At 49.6% G+C, this 16356-nt stretch overlaps 2 protein-coding genes across 3 annotated transcripts in view; one reads left to right on the top strand and one right to left on the bottom strand.

Annotated features, from left to right (window-relative positions):
• Positions 1 to 289: 289 nt before the first annotated feature.
• Gal3st3 (galactose-3-O-sulfotransferase 3) lies at positions 290 to 10293 on the bottom strand. The gene is made up of 3 exons (XM_021152370.2): positions 10102 to 10293; positions 5944 to 6179; positions 290 to 1991 (listed from the first exon to the last, which is right to left on the bottom strand). Exons 2-3 carry the CDS (start codon positions 6066 to 6068, stop codon positions 821 to 823), a joined length of 1296 nt encoding a protein of 431 aa, XP_021008029.1. The 5' UTR covers positions 6069 to 6179; positions 10102 to 10293; the 3' UTR covers positions 290 to 820.
• A 2860-nt stretch (positions 10294 to 13153) lies between these two features.
• The window catches only part of Sf3b2 (splicing factor 3b subunit 2), a 20922-nt gene continuing 17719 nt past the window's right edge, over positions 13154 to 16356 (top strand). For both annotated transcript variants that reach the window (XM_029472726.1, XM_021151745.2), the window contains exons 1-4: positions 13154 to 13331; positions 13506 to 13552; positions 14163 to 14237; positions 15229 to 15468. In XM_029472726.1, coding sequence (XP_029328586.1) covers positions 13199 to 13331; positions 13506 to 13552; positions 14163 to 14237; positions 15229 to 15468 — 495 coding nt within the window. In that variant the 5' untranslated portion in view covers positions 13154 to 13198. The remainder of the gene's footprint in view (positions 13332 to 13505; positions 13553 to 14162; positions 14238 to 15228; positions 15469 to 16356) is intronic.

Here is a 16356-nt window from a genome sequence, read left to right as displayed (position 1 = left end):
GAGGAAAGAGGCCGGGCAGTGGTGGTGCATGCCTTTAATCCCAGCACTTGGGAGGCAGAGGCAGGCAGATTTCTGAGTTCGAGGTCAGCCTGGTCTACAAAGTGAGTTCCAGGACAGCCAGGGCTACACAGAGAAACCCTGTCTAAAAAAAAAAAAAAAAAAAGAAAGAAAGAAAGAAAGAAAGAAAGAAAGAAAAGAAAAGAGGAAAAAGAGGGAGGGGAGGGAGAGGGGGAGGAGGATGAGAGAAGGAGAAGGAGAAGGAGAAGGAGAAGGAGAAGGAGAAGGAGAAGGAGAAGGAGAAGGAGAAGGAGAAGGAGAAAAAGAAGCCAAACAACAAAAAGTCCAACCCAAGAATTCTTGGTTCTGGGTGTCTGGGAGCAGCTTAGGTGTGTGTAGGAAAGGTAGAACCTGGAAGACAGTAGGGGACATAGGCAGCCCTGGGAAGAACAAAAGCCCAGGTGCTGACTGGAAGCACAGCATTTTCCCAGGACTTAGTCCTTCTCTGGGGCTTGTGGTCATCCACTAAACACAAGTGTGGGCTCAGCACCCGCAAATGACAGGTGAGGTGCTCAGTCCCCAGAAAAAGGCAGGGTGGGCAGTACTAGAACGCCCTTGGATTCTTCTCAAAGTCACCAACAAGTTGGGAAGGAGTGGGTGGCCCATCAATGCCATCCCAGAAAGTGGGGTTCGAACGGGCGACAGACACTAGGATGGCAGGCTCAGATGCAGACGCACCTCCATTTGGACACAGGGCTCAAGGCCGTGGGGAATAAAAAGGCCCTAATGGAGCAAGACCTGAGTTCCTGGAGGCAGGCGGAACTCAGGTACCCTGGGGGATACGGGGCAGTGCTCTAATGGGCCGAGGGGGAGGATTATCCAGGACAGATTCTGGCCTGGACCGCACACCACCGCGGCGTTTTTGCTTCCTCAACAGATAGTTTGAGTACTGCACCTCGGGCATAGCAAGCTTGAGGCAAGCCTCCGTAGTAGGGCCAGCGCCGCCGCTAGGCAGATCATAGCCCATGATGTCCACTTTGCGGCTAGGCTGCCACGGCTGCAGCTGCTTTGTACGAATCTGGGCAGCGGGTCGCAGCACCGGCTCGTCGCCAAAGCAACGACGCAGCAGACGCTGGCGGGCCTCGCGGAGCTCGCGCGCTTCGCGCTCCACGCACGCGCGGCCCGCGCGCGCCACGCGACGCCAGAAGGTGGCGTTGAAATGGTCGTAGAGGCCCGCATCGAGCGCGTTCCAGGTGCGCGCGGCCCGCGCCAGCGTCTCGGGGATGGTGGCCAGGCGCGACGTGGCGGCGCGCGCGTTGAGCTTGGCGTAGAGCACGTCGTCCAGGTCCCAGGCCAGTAGACGCCGCAGCAGCACGAGGGACTCGTCGAAGTACTCCGCGATCATGACGAGCGAGAAGACCTCCTCCACCTGGCGGATGAGGCCCGCCAGGTAGGCTGCGTCGTCACGAGGGCTGCGCTCATTGTCGCCTCCAAGGTCGTAGGCCAGCGTGTTGTGAGCAAACATGGCGAAGTGCTCGCCTGGACGGTAGTAGGCCTCGGGTGCGCGCAGGAAGGTCTCGAGCGACGCATTGGGCACGCGCCTGAAGGCCGGGCAGTACTGGTTGTAGTAGCTGAAAAGCGACTCGAACATGGCGGCGGGTTCGCGCAGGATGGTGACATAGATCGTGTCTGGCGGCATGAGGCGCTCGAGTTCTGCACGGTCGAAGCGCAGATGGCTGGCCAGCATGTGCGGGGGTCTCGTAGCCGGGTGCACGAAGTGGGCCGAGAAGTTTCGCGGGTAACAGAACTGGTGCTCGCAGCTAGGGTGAGGCAGGGCCACCGTGAGGTTGTGGCGTTCTGCGAAGCGGAACAGGATGTTCTGCACCGTAGTACCTGCTGTCTTGTGAGTCTTCAGGAAGGCCACGGCCATGTGCTTGGCCCGAGGTGGCGATTCTCGCAGAGGCGGGCAGCTCAGAGGGAACAACTTGGGGTACCTGCAAAGCCCAGGGTGTGTGAGAGGCGTAAAGGCGAGGGAGTGAGTCGGCCTGGTCTTTACTCTCATGATTGGAGAGACCAGGGGCCAGGTAGCCTTTAAGATGGGTTCTACATGGGCAGGAAAGACTTCCCATTTGTGAAGAACACTGGCTGACCTTCAAGAGGACCCAGGTGCATCTCCCCAGGCCGTGTGGCCACAATTGTCTGTAACACCAATTACAGAGGATCCAATGCCCTCTTCTGGCCTCAGATGACACTGCATGTAATACCACCCATACACATATACATAAGGGGTTGGGGTTGTGTGTGGCGTGGGAGGCAGAGCTAGGTGGATCAAGGTGAGTTTGAGATCAGCCTGGTCTCTAGAATGTGTTCCAGGCTAGCCAGAACCACACAATGAAAACCCGTTTAAAGGGGTTGCGGGGTGGGGAGATGAGCCCGGATGCCCATTCTCACTCCTAGTAGCAGGTAACACCCTCACATATTCTCTCCCCATTGAGTGGGACTAGACTTACTGATGCGCTCTATGCTACAGAGTAAGGTAGAAATGATGCGGAATCGTCTCGGATTTTATAGTGGGGAAAGGCCACTGGTTTCTCTCTCTCCAGGATAATGTGTATTAGAAGGAGGCGGTCCCAAAGAAACCGAGTCCTGTCAGCCTGATTGAAGAGCTGAAGAGTGCGGAGCTACCTGAACTTTTTCAGATTCCTTTTAGTCAGTCCTTCAGAAAAGACTGTGCGTCTGGCAGACACCTTGACTGAAAACCTGCAAGAGACCTGGAGTCATGAGCTCTCGGCCGCATTTGGATTCATGATTTATAGAAATGGAAAGAGAATAGATGTTTGTTGTTTTCAGCAGCTAAGTTTTGAGGACTTTGTTCTTTAATTTTATCTATTTAATGTGTGTATGTGCAGCAGGTGCACATATGCCAAGGCAAGCAGGCGGAGATCAGAGGATACCTTTTTAGAATTGGTTCTTTCTGTCTTGTTGAGGCTAAGACTCTCCTGTCTCTGTTGGACCGTACCCTTCTGACTGATTCTCCAGTCTCGCCTCCCATTTCTCCTGAAGAGTTCTGGGACTGAGAGCTGGAGAGTTGGCTCAGTGGTTGGGAGCACTGACTGCTCTTCCAGAGGATCCAGCTTCCATCTTCAGCACCCACATGGCGGCTCACACCTGTCTGTAACTCCAGCCCAGGTCTCCTGACAGACTCACACAAACATATATGCAGGGAAAACACTACTGAACATAAAATAAAAACACAGTATAGATTTAAAAAAAAAAAGAATTCTGGGCTTAGCTAAGTGGAGGCTCACGTTTTAATCCCAGCAATCTAGAAACAGAGGCAGGAAGATCTCATCCCAGCACTCTAGAAACAGGCAGGAGGATCTCACATTCCCAGGCCAGCCTGGTATGCATATTATATAGTGTATATGCATAGCAGTTCCAGAACAGCCAGGGCTACATAAGAGATACTTTGTCTTAGAAAAGGAAAAAGAGTTCTGGGGTTAAATTGTGAGTCATCACATCTGGCTCTTCCTTGGGCTCTGTGGCTGGAGCTCCAGTCCAGGCTGGCTTCAAAAGTCCTATGACCTGCTGCTTTTTTTTTTTTTTTTTTTAAGCAGAGTTAGTTATTCTGTAGTGCAGAAAAGCCTTGAGTGGCTGTTTCCTCAGTCTGTGATCTTCCTGTCTCAGCCTTCTGCATCAGGACACCTGCTTTCTCTGCTGCTAAGTTTTAAGGCAATTTTTTAAGGCAGTGTCTCACTATTTAGCCCTGGCTGTCTTAGAACCTCCTATGTAGACCAGGCTGGCCTTGACTTTAAAGAGATCTGCCTGCCCTAGCCTCCCTAGCACTGGGATTAAAAGTGCATCACCATGCCTGGCTCTACCTAAGGCAATTTTTTTTTTCTTTTCAAGACAGAGTTTCTGTTTGTAGGCCTGGATGTCCTGGAGCTCGATCTGTGGACCAGGATGGCTTCAAACGCACAGAAATCTGCCTGCCTCTGCCTCCCAGATGCTGGGATTGGAGGTGTGTATCACCGCTGCCTGTCCTAGGGTTATTTTTAAATGCAGAAATAGTGTAAAGGACAATGGCCCTTTGAGATCCTTGTGGGAATCTTACTTTAAATGTTTAGAAATTGAGGACCCGAGAAGACTCTGGGGCCAACTCAGTCACCAGTCTTGACTGTGTCTTTCTTCTCATTTCTGCTCTTTAACTAGTTCAGCACTCTTTTGGAGAGGAGTGGGGTAACAGACTTGCAGCAACACTTTTATTTTTCTTGTTATCTGTTTCTATTAAGGTCTTTGGAGATCCACTCATTCGCGTATGTGTGCATTTCTGGAGCTTTTGCTTTGTGCTAGGTATTGTTATAAACAAGCATAGCCCTTCTGCCACCTTCACCTCTGTTCCTAGATCCTGAAACAAGGATGTTTGGGATTACTGGTCAGCTATCAGATCTGGACAGTCTTTGAATCACACCTGAGTCTTCTGTCCTAAGCATTTTAAGTGATAAGGACAGCTCTAAGCAGCTTGAGAGCCCCACAAGGATTTCCTGTGTGTAGCTGGTTTGGGCTCAGGATAATGCCTAGACAGGCAATCATTTATAAAACTAGCAGATCACTCTGAAGAGTGTGTGAAATATTGGGGAAGTTGACACCTTGAAAGGCGCAGGGATTTGGTGGGTTCCCACAGGGAACCAGAGGGTCACACATGAGGACATGAGCTCAGAAACGAACGACTGTGTCCCAAGTAGTGGACTAGTAAGTTGTTTGTGGGGCTTAGGACTTAACTCAGTTGCCTAGCATTCTTGAGGCAATAGGTTTGCTTTCTAGCATTTCAAAAACTTGGTGTGTGGGTGTGGTGGTGCACACCTGTGGTCCCAGCACTCAGAAGTGGGAGATCAGGAGCTCAGGACAGGCAGGTGTAGCATTGCAGTCCTTTAAACTCAGCACTGGGGCTGGAGAGATGGCTCAGCGGTTAAGAGCACTGACTGCCCTTCCGAAAGTCCTAAGTTTATTTCCCAAGGACCACATGGTGGCTCACAACCATGTGTAATGGGATCTGATGCCCTTTTCTGGTGTGTCTGAAGACAGCTACAGTGTACTCATCTATAAAATAAATCTTGTTAAAAAATTTAAACTCAACACTGTTTGAATCAGCCTGGTCTAAATTGTTTCAGGAAGAGCCTTGTGTTGCAAAGGAGAGCTTTAAAAGGGGCTACAAATTTGGTTACCAGTGGTGGTAACCAGTGGCAGAGGTGAAGCAGAATATAAGTGGTGCAGGCCTTTAATCCCAGCACTCAGGAAGCAGAAAAACCATGAAAAGAAAAGACAAGGGGGTGGAGTAGGGGCTACAAAATGAGACCTTGTCTCGGAAGAACAAAAGCAACCCAGGGTGATGCTGTGGGAAGGCTAAGGCTAGATGCAGACCTTGACTGACTGAGTCTGCGATTGAGCAGTTTACTCAGTCTTGCCCATGGAGTCCTGTCCTTGCTTATTGACTCTAGAGCAGCAGGCTCAACTAGTGGCCAGTAACCCTTTGGGAAACACATATTTATATTAGGATTTTGTTTTGTTTTGTTTTCCGAGACAGGGTTTCTCTTAGCCCTGTCTGTCCTGGAACTCAACTTTGTAGACCAGGCTGGCCTCAAACTCAGAAATCTGCCTGCCACTGCCTCCCAAGTGCTGGGATTAAAGGTGGGCACCATCATGCCCGGCTTACATTAGGATTTATAACAGTAGCTAAGTAATTACAACGTAGCAATGAAAATTTTATGGTTTGGGGAACTGTATTAAAGGGACTCAGGGTTAAGACAGCTGAGAACCACTGCTCTAGAGGATGGAAAGTACTTGTGGATTACAGGAAAGGAGGGAAGCCCAAAGAAGCCTTTTGGTTTCTTTGGCCTGCAGTACCTCCTGTGGGGCCATACCCCCTCACTAAGGGCTACCACTTACCAACTGAGCTGCGACCCCTGGTGGATAAGGAGGCTTACGGTGCTGCACCCTAGCACCAACAGCAGAATTTTCCTGCGGCTCATCATCTTGGTGGATTGTTGCAGGCGCTGGAGGATAGGTGGCATGGTGAGGGTTCACTCCTGGACCAGCCAGGGCCTCATTATCCCGGGCTTCCTTCACCAGCACTCATGGGGGGTCCTGTGGCTCTGGTAGCAGGGCCAGTGTTCCTGAAAAGCCTGGCAGAACAAGGAAACAGACAGGTTTGCAGTGGCCAGAGGAGAAAGACTCCAGGCTTAACAGGACTGCTGCAAAAGAAAGATTCAGTGAGTGGGGTGAACAGAGATGCCAGAGCAGCTCGAATTCCACCTCCTATCCCCAAGACCCTATCTCCTCTCTTTCCGGATAACTTAGTCTTGGGTGGAATTACAGGTCTGGGATGTGCCCAGCACTCAGACTATAGCCATTCTGTTTCTTGAGCCCTGTGTGTTTACCTCTCTGACTGTGTCTAACTTGTCTTTGTCTCACAGCCATTTGAATCTAGCTCTGCAGTTGTCTTCCCTCAGCACTAGCATGTGGCTCAGGACACAAGAAGTCCCAGTCCAAGATTGTCTCTCTTCCAGGACTTGTTATCTGACTCTTTGAGCCAATGGGTGGTCCTGAGTCCCCTGAGAGTAAACTCCTCAGAAACAGCCAAGCCCTCACCTCCTTCAGCCTCCGGTTAGTGCTGTAGGCCTAATATATTATTACTAACGCTGGACACCACAAGCATTTCCCACTAAGCAGTGGATGACAATGAGGTGCTGAGGGTAACGGTCACTTATTCATAGACACGCAGCCAGTGATAGCAGACTGCTGACTCAGATCTACTTACTTAAAAAAACAATTAGTCTCACTATTTTTTGTGAGACTGGCCTGACTGGCCTGAAACTTGCTACAAGGTCCAGGCTGGCCTCACACTCAGAGCTCCACCTGCTTCTGCTTCCTACACGCTGTGATTAAAGATGTGCTCCCCAGACTAGAGAGATGGCACTGACTGGTCTTCAAAAGGTCCTGAGTTCAATTCCCAGCAACCACACCGTGTCTCACAACCATCTGTAATGAGATCTGATGCACTCTTCTGGTGTGTGTCTGAAGACAGCTGCAGTGTACTTGTATAAATAATAATAAATAATATTTAAAAACCCAACAATAATTAGAAAACAAGGTGTGTGCCTCCACATCTGGCCACGTCTACTCTGCTGTCTCCAAAGTCCGTGTTCTTAGACGTTATGCGAGCTGTCCCCGTTCAAAGCTGATTTGTCAAGCTAGAGATGGCTCAGGACTTAAGAGCACTGCTCGTTCTTTCAGAGAATCCAGGTTTGATTCTTAGCACCACATGATGGCTTGCAACTTTCTGTAACTCCAGTTCCAGATGATTGGCCTCTGCCAGAGGTACAAGGTATGCACACAATGCACAGATAGATATACATGTAGGCAAAACATGTACTCACAGATGTAAAATAATTTCAGAAAACTTTATCTTTCCATCCCTGCCTGGTCTGGTAATTTTGCATACTTCTGAGCACTGAGCCCTCCAGCTTGTGTCTCCACTGCCTTAAGGGCCTGGGACTAAATCTACCAGGGAAAGAAGTACTTGAAACCCTGGATCCCTGTCTGAATCCCATCCCCATTTAAAAAGCAGGTGGCTCATCAGCTGACTGTGTAGGTGCTTGGCCAAGGCTAGCCTAGGAGCGATGGGCAGAGTGGCGACAAATTGCTCTGCTGAGAATTTCCAGCAGGAGATGAGCCTTCTAGGTAAGAAGAGGGAGAGAGAGGCAAGAGCCAGGCTTGCTTTCTTTGCAAGAATGTGTTGGCAGTTCAGGTGGAAAGTTAGCTTCAGCAGCCGTGCCTGCCCCCAGGCTAGGGTGGGTCTGTCTTCTTTCTGGGGTGTATGTACAGGTTCAGACTCAGCGTTAGCCTTCACACTGTTACCTCTGAAGGGAGGAGGGTTTGCAACCTTAGAAGAATATGCACGGGTAAGGAACTAGGACACCCGGTCCCAGGAGGGATGAGGTAACTCTATGGCTCTAGACTTGGCTTCCAGTTTTTCTTTTCTTGTGCCCCCTTCCCTATTAATACCAGATTACATCTAAACCTGTTTAGGTGGAAAGATGTCTTGTTTACAACTCCCCTTATCTCCGGGTCACATCTGGTTTCTTCCAGCAGCCAGTGAGACATAATCGTTTTGGAACCCAGAGAGCAAATGGTCTGACCTCCGAAGGCAATCAAGGGCACAGAGAGGCAGCCTAGGTCCTTTCCAATTTGGGGATTTCTGAGATAGAACATTGGTCTCCAGCAGGAGGAAGTCATGGGCTTGGCCCTTTTAGGACACAAAGTTTCTATCACAAATCCTGTTTGGAGAACTCGGTGACCAGATGGTTTTCCAAGAGACAATTAGAGGACAAGTCTTTTTCTACCTCTTAAACTTGCTTAAACTCCTCTATCTTAGAGGAATCTGACCCAGCCGTGGAGGCCAAGTGTAAGGGGAGCTACAGTGGATCTTTTCCTAGCCTCAGAGAATGAGGTTGCTCTCTTGATATCCCATCTATTCTACTAACAGCTTTATCCATTGCCTCCAAGGCTTGGAACTGGGGAGCCAACAAGATTGCTAAGGTCTGCAAGGGGATTCCCTAGGCACCAGTTTCCAGGCTGGGAACACCAGGGATTTTGGCCTCTGGCTTACTCCCTCCCAATATAACCTAGTTCATTCTTGCCTACAGTTCCTTCCAGGGACCATTCTGGGACTGTGAGAACCAGTCACCCTACTTTGTGACCATTCCTGGGTTTGGCTTGCCCTTATTTTTCTTTTTTCTTTTTCTTTTTCCTTTTCTTTTCCTTTTCTTTCTTTCTTTTTTTTTTTTCTTTGAGACAGGGTTTCTCTGTGTAGCCCTGGCTGTCCTGGAACTCACTCTGTAGGCTAGGCTGGCCTCAAACTCAGAAATCCACCTCCCAAGTGCTGGGATTAAAGGCATGCTCCACCATTGCCCGGATCTTGCCCTGGTTTCTTATTCTGTGTTGTAGCTATGTCACTCTTCAGAGCACAGGGCAGATTTTTTTCTTCATGACAGATTCAGGTATTTGAAAGCAAGAATCCTGTGTCCTGTATGTGGGCATCCAACCAGAGAAACCATCCCAGGTCCAGATGGAGAATAACATTTGGCTACTAGAGTAGGTAGGCCTGCATTCCCTGGATCAGGCCATGCCTGTTGTATAAAGGACTTAGCAGTGGGGGCCTGGAGGAGTTCCCTGGGCTGAGTTTCCCACTGGTCTTGAGGCTGAAGCAAATGGGTGACCACGCTGCTGGTGTGCATGCTGCCCACAAAGGCTTCACATATTCTTGTCTCCAGCGTCTTTTCTTTGGAAAGAGGTCTCCTCACCATACCCAGCAGGTCAGGGTGCCAGCCTTATCAGAATAGCAGTGCTAATTTTAGTCAGAATAATCTACCTCAGGCTGTTGCCCAGTTTTGTAAATTGCTTTCTTTTCTCCAGGGAACCAAAGAAGAAATGGAATTGCCAGCCAGAGATTTGAAAGCTAACCCAGATGTCCACCCTATTCCCAAAAGATCTCTTTCTCGCTCTCTCCTCAGAGCCACGGGGCTGATACTGATGCTCTTGGAGGAGTGGATCCCAGGCCTGACCACTGAGACTTGTCCTCTCAGTGATGTGGAGACTTAAGCTGTATTGGGGCATGGCATATCTCAGGCCACGCAAGTCCCCAAACAGAAAAGGGCAGAGAGGTGGGAAGCACAATAGAGCCTAGGAGATCGAATATCTTTCCATCCCTTCTGCCCCCTGCACAAGGTTTCCTCTCTCTGTCATCCCGCCCCCTACACGCTTTCATCCCTGCCTCTTAATTCTCTTCATTCTCCTTTCTCCATTACTACCCACTCCCACCCCCACCGCGCCCCACATTCCCTCAATTTCATCCAGAGATCTGGTCACTATAAGGAATTGGCCAGCTTCAACCCCTTCCCAGCTTCCTGAGGGTCCGGAGCCACCCCCTCAAGCTCTCTTGGCACAAGGCCCCGAAGATACTCTTCTGCAACTGCCCAGGCCCCCATCCTCTTTGCAGTGCACCCTTGTTCCCTCCAGCCCTGGGCTGGCTACTGCAGTACTCACGCAGGCAGGCTCTGTCTCCGACTTGGGTCAAGGCTACCTTCCGCTCCCCCTGGGCCCCTTGTCCTGAAATCTGCCGGGTCTGAGGGTAACGGGGGCTCTGAACGGAGAATGCCGGTAGCTTGCTTTGCTGCGCCTGGATGGGATCAGGTGGCAGCGTCTGAGTCTGTCCGCTCAGCTCAGCTCAGCTCTACCCGCCGCCCGTCCCCCATCTCACACCGGGGGCGGGGCGGGGGCGGGGGCCTGGCGGCTCAGAGGAGGGGGGAAAAGAAAAAGCAGCAAGAGGAAGGGGACTGCGTAGCTTGCCTGCTGCTGGTGAGCGTTCTCCTGTGGTATTGGCATCTTTAGATACAGACATCTTTCCCTTGCAATTTTGTAGTAAGAGCGCAACACCATTGTCCATCAGAAGCGAAAACCGAGGCTTGGCTGGGTCCTGTCGGTCACTGGCGCTTCTTGTGGTTAGGTTAGAGGTTCAGGTGCACGCGAGGAGTCTCTTATATTCACTCTCTCTCTTCCTCCGTACTTCCCACCTCTACTCGCCTGCCTGGCCCCTTCCCTTCCAGTTTGCCCTCCACCTCTTCTGAGGCAGAACCTAGAAGTTTACCCAGGCCTGGTCAGGACTCCAGCCTTCTCACTTCTGACCAGAGCTGTTGTTGATCTGGGGTCTCTGCCAAGGCACCTTGCACTCAGAGTCAGAAACTCCAGTTCATTTCTGGTTTCTGCTTTTACTCCATCTTGGAGTCAAGAGGCAACAGGAGTCAAGAGTCTTGCCACTTCTCAGCACCGAAATGGGCACCTGTTTCCTTGTAGCAGCTCTAATTGAAAGAGCTCCTGGTGGGTGTCTAATAGTGGCACCCTCTACAGCCACATTAGATGTCATGAGACCACAGTTGATTCTAGGGATGGCATGGATGTTGTCTCCTTTATTCTGGGCAAGGAAAGGATCGTCAGGTAAGTTAACCACCCAACTCTGGGACTTTAACGGGGCTGCACTGGTCCCTTCTGGTCTCACACAGCCAATAAGTGGGCATCATGTAAGGATTCTGACTTCAGAGGCAGGGGCACACGGGCATGTCATCTTCTGTTTTCTCTCAGTCTTTCCCTTTGCACAGTTTGGTATCCTATCTGCATTCCATGAAAAAAAAAATCCTGTTTGGTGTGTCCTTTTCTGGCCCTAGTTATATTACCCATTTGCTCTTTTATCTTGCCTTAGAGACCCTGCCCTTCTCCTCCTCCTTTTCCTCCCCCCTGGACTCCTCTGCAGTCCTGCCTGAGCATACTGGGGCCCCAGCCTCAGGTGACCTGTCCGGGCTCTCTGATTACAGGGAGCAGAGACTTCCTTTGGGTTACAAATGGTTGTCTGAGTGAGCTGGCAAGCACAAGGAAAAGCCACCGCCGCTCATTCTGTAGTTCTGTCCTTTCTGGCTTTGGTTCCGTCTGCAATCCCAGTGTAGGGTAGCGATGAGAACCCAAGGGGGAAGAGTCACCATTTGGGTATAGGTGAAGGGAACAAGAACCGCTTTTACGTGCTGTACTCTTTCTGTCTCTCTCAGACCCCACCTTTCCTGCATCCTGCCCACCCCTCCTTTCCAATTACTTCTCCCTTGAGGACAGCTGGTGAGACGGAGGTGGCTAGGAAAAGATCTGAAGCACGTGGGTGGGAAATGAGACCATTTGTGTTCCTCTCCCTTATTCATCACACACAAACCAAACAGGCTGTCATTGAGAGCGGCAGAACTAGGAGAGGGAAGGAGATAAAATGAATTGGTGGATGTTGGGCAGGCAAGGGTCATGGTGTCTTGCCCCAAGAAAGGCCCTGAGGTTTTTTTGTTTTGTTTTGTTTTTTGTTTTTTTGTTTTTTCCTACAAGAATATAAAGTGCCCAGGTTAGGTACCCCCACCTCCCAACTCATTTCTTAGCTGCCTCCTGGATGCTAAATACTTCAAGATAGAAGAAGATCAAGTCCCAGATCCTGTTTGGGGGAATGGAGGTGGGAATAAAGGATAGGAAAGACTTAAAAATGAAACAAAGGCAATGGATTAGCTGGCAGCAGTAAGCCCAGTTCTCAAGAAGCAGAGGCAGGAGGGTTGCCAAGAGCTAGAGGTTGGCTTGGGCTAGATTTTGTCCCAGGACAGTCTGAACTACATGACTCCACGAAATCGGGTGTGATAGTATATATCTGTAGCCTGCAAAGGATCAGAAGTTCTAGGGTAGCCTGGGCCACATATGGACACATTTGTCTTAAACAACAAAAACCTTGGGGCTTGAGAATTGGTGCACTGTTGCTTTTGCAGAGGACCTGGGTTTGATTCACAAAAGTGTAACTCCAGTTCCAGATCTGACACTCTTCTGGCTTCTACAGATACCAGGCATGCAAGTGGTACATATACATACACATAAAACACCTGAAAGGTGGAAAATGTATTAATGAACATTCCTCAAAAGGGGGAAGGAAGCATTTGACAGAGAATACATTTATTTAAGACTTTTTCGAAGGTGCAAAAGGGGATTTTATTTTAGCAGCGCCCTTCCCCCAGGTCAGCAGCTGGAACTCAGCTTGGCGGTCCGTTCCTCTACCAGCTCCGATCCCCTTTCAGCCCATTCAAGCACGCCTGGGCGGGAGTGAGCAACAATCAGACACTGTTTTATCAGAGCCATCGGCACCAAACTCCCATTGCGGGCGCCGGAAAGCAATCTCTATGAGCTCCTAGGAGAAATAAGCACTCAGGTCTCTCATCATTGAAGGGTCTCGGAACAGAAGACTTAGTATGTGTTTGGGCAGGAGAGAAGAAGAATGCATCTGCTCTGGGTAGAGTAGGTTCTTGCAGCCAGGCAGCGGATGTATTACTACTGCTGCGTACAGAATGTCATAGCGAGCGTTCGTCCTCTAGATGGCGCATCCGCAAACTACAACTCCCAGAAGGCTCTGCAACCTCCGTTGGAGGCGAATCCTATTCTCCGGTAAGGGAAAGGGCGTGTGTTTGGACCAAGTTCTCTCCAATCACCGCGGGACGTGGATTACGCAGCCGGAAGTTTCTGGAAGTAGGCCCGGCGGCTGACCCGAGCTTCCGTGTTGGTCTCGCGCCTTCTTGTGGCTAAGATGGCGGCGGAGCATCCCGAACCTCCTAAAGGAGAGTTGCAGTTGCCACCGCCTCCACCTCCAGGCCACTATGGAGCCTGGGCTGCGCAGGAGCTTCAGGCCAGATTGGCAGAGATAGGAGCGCCGATCCAGGGTGAGGCGCAGAGGCGGTCGAGAGGGGCCCTGCGTGGGCTTGTGGCGAAGTGGAGCTTGGTTACCCAGGAGACCCACGGGGCGGGGGGCGGAGACAGGCCTGTGGGACCTGACCTCGCCATGTTGGCCTGCTCGAGGTGATGCTGACCCCCTGATTCTGTGCTTCGTCCTATAGGGAGTCGCGAGGAGTTAGTAGAGCGGCTGCAGACCTACACCCGCCAGGTGAGTGTTGTCAGGAGTTCAGGCTAGGTCTCACTTCTCCCGGAGGCCTTTAAGACTCCTCACGGATGGATCTTCGTTGCTTTGCTTTGCTTTTTTCTTTTTCCTTTGGTTTTTCGAGACAGGGTTTCTCTGTGTAGCCCTGGCTGTCCTGGAACTCATTCTGTAGACCAGGCTGGCCTGGAACTCAGAAATTCGCCTGCTTCTGCCTCCCAAATGCTGGGATTAAAGGCGTGCGCCACCACTCCCCGGCTGGATCTTCGTTTCTTATACTTTTTTGTTTGTTCTTTCGCGATAGTGTTTCTCAGTGTAGCCCTGGCTGGTCTCAAACTTAAGAGATCCTAATGCGTTTGCCTTCCGAGTGCTCCAGCACACAGGGCTAAGTCTTCCTTTTTTGTGTACTTCAACGCAGCAAGCCAGCTCTTGACCATTTTGTCAGTTCTTGTTTTTGCTTTATTGTAATTGCTTCTACTCCTGTTGCTTTTCTCAGGTTCCAGCCCCAGTCTCTGTCAGGTGGGCACTGGGTACATTTTGTTAAGTAAATAAATGGAAGAGGAGGTCATGTAATGGAATAGTTCCTTGTAGTCTGACCTAGAGCTCTCTTTTCTTGTAGACCGGCATTGTGCTGAATCGACCAGTTTTGAGAGGAGAAGATGGGGACAAAGCGGCTCCTCCTATGTCAGCACAGGTAAGAGATTGTTTCGAGGACCTTTTCTGCTCAGGATAGCCATGTGTTGAGCTGGCAGATGGGACCAAAAGTTAAGGGTGAGGTCTAAGGAGACAAAATTGGGACCTCTTCACTTCTGATTAGTGCTGCTACTGTTTTAATCCCAATGTCTACTCCTCCAAATTCGACTTATCATTCAAGATGCAACTAGAATATCTGGAACTCTTCCTCGATCCTTTCTCAGCTGGAAGTGGTCATGCTTTCCCTCCCAGGTGTAGCTCCCAAAGTTATTGAGACGTTAAAGGATAATGCCCTGATTTGAATAAAATACTTCCTGCAGTTAGTACAATGTAGATATCCTATGCCTTGGAACATTGGTTACTACTCTTTTTTTTGGTTTTTTTTTTTAAACTTATTTTTATGTATATGAGTGTTTTGTCTGAATTTGTATTTTGTCCGAGCTTCTGCCTGTGCATCGCGTGCATGCAGTGTTTTAGGAGGTCATTGAAGGGCGTTAGGTCTTTCTGGGGCTGGAGTGAGGGAATTGTGAGCTTCCATCAGGGTGTTGGAATTGAGCCCTGATATGATAGACGTGCAGCTCTTAACTGCTTGGCCATCTATCCAGTCCTAGTTCCTATTTCTTTTAAGTCCTTTCTGATTCTAGTATTTGGTTCTCTTCCTCTAAAGTTGTGGCTTTGACCTGGAGTTTATTGGTGTGTGTGTGTTTGTGTGTTTTGTGAAGTTCCTGTATGGAGTTTAGAGGTGTCCTTGTACCTCCTTAAATTGAATGCAAAATGTAATATGAATGTTCCTCATATTTTTTCAGAGAAGCTAATAGCTTTGATCAGTGTGCTAAAGTTAGTATCTTTTGATTCTTCTATGGTGTATTTTCTTGAGTCCTACATCATTAGACTTCAAATTCTAGTATCTGGCTCTTTTGCTAGGTCCCTTGCAAATGCTTATAAATTGAATAAATGCTTTCTAGTTCATAGCTGTATTTTTTTCCCCATAGCTGTCTGGGATTCCTATGCCACCACCACCTATGGGACTTCCCCCTCTACAGCCTCCTCCACCACCTCCACCACCTCCACCAGGCCTTGGCCTTGGCTTTCCTATGGCTCACCCACCAAATCTGGGACCCCCACCACCTCTTCGAGTGGGTGAGCCTGTGGCACTGTCAGAAGAAGAACGGCTGAAGCTGGCACAGCAGCAGGCAGCTTTGCTGATGCAGCAAGAGGAACGTGCCAAGCAGGTAGGACAGGTGGAAACCTGTACCTGGGACACATTAGGTCCCTGACGGGGAAATGGAGCCTGAGAAAGCTAGACCCTGAGGCCAAGCCTTTTAGGAAGGTCTTGGTTGAAGACTATAACATAGGTATAGTTAGACTCCCAGGAAGCCAGTATTTTGGCAGATTGGCCTGGGCCCTATTGCTGCTGGTGTGAGATTCACTGAAGCAACGTGAACTCTTGGGGTACTGGAAGACGGAAATGTTTCTCTCTCTGACTTGACATCTTGCTCTAACCAGAGGATGCCATTTAACATCATTTAATGTCCAAACCAAGATGCTTCATTCAAATTTGCCTTGGAGGCTGCCTGATACCCAACTAGGTTCTAGTGCTTCCGTCTTTTCTGTAGTCCAGGAGTTGGCACATTATGTGTGCCCTGCTTGTGGATGTCCTATAAAAATGATTTTTTTTTCAAACTTTGGAGGGTTGTCATTAGAAAAGAAAGAAAAACAAACATTTTAAACCAAGTATATTGCAGAATTCCTATGATAGTAACACATGTGATTTTACTCTTTATCCAGTATAGAAAATACTTTGCTGCTAGTTTTATGTGTATTATTTAGGTGGCTTGTGGAGAATGCTGGCATCTATAGTCATTGGAGGTGAATTTAAACTATGATGGTACAGCTTGTGCAATGCTGTAGGGATGTCCTTCCCTGCATCAGCTTTCCCCAGTGGGTGACTCAGGAATATTAGAAAGCAAGCATTAGCAGCTGGCTGGTGGGAGATGCCTTTCATCCCAGCACTTGGAAGGCAGAGGCAGTCAGATCTCTGTAATTTCAAGGCCAACCTAGGAAAGGAAAGGAAAGGAAAGGAAAGGAAAGGAAAGGAAAGGAAAGGAAAGGAAAGGAAA

Source organism: Mus caroli, chromosome 19, assembly GCF_900094665.2.
Source record: "Mus caroli chromosome 19, CAROLI_EIJ_v1.1, whole genome shotgun sequence".
In the NCBI taxonomy this organism is placed as follows: Eukaryota; Metazoa; Chordata; class Mammalia; order Rodentia; family Muridae; genus Mus; species Mus caroli.
The sequence above is the reverse complement of the archived record's forward strand: the minus strand, read 5'-3'. Positions and strand labels throughout refer to the sequence as shown.

What these genes read in the sequence shown, in the direction of transcription:
- Gal3st3 (XM_021152370.2), bottom strand. Translation starts at nt 6,068, where the DNA reads ATGCCACCTATCCTCCAGCGCCTGCAACAATCCACCAAGATGATGAGC. An exon ending in CAGGGGTCGCAGCTCAGTTG is followed by an intron (nt 1,992 to 5,943) that starts GTAAGTGGTAGC and finishes TGGGCTTTGCAG; the next exon opens with GTACCCCAAGTTGTTCCCTC.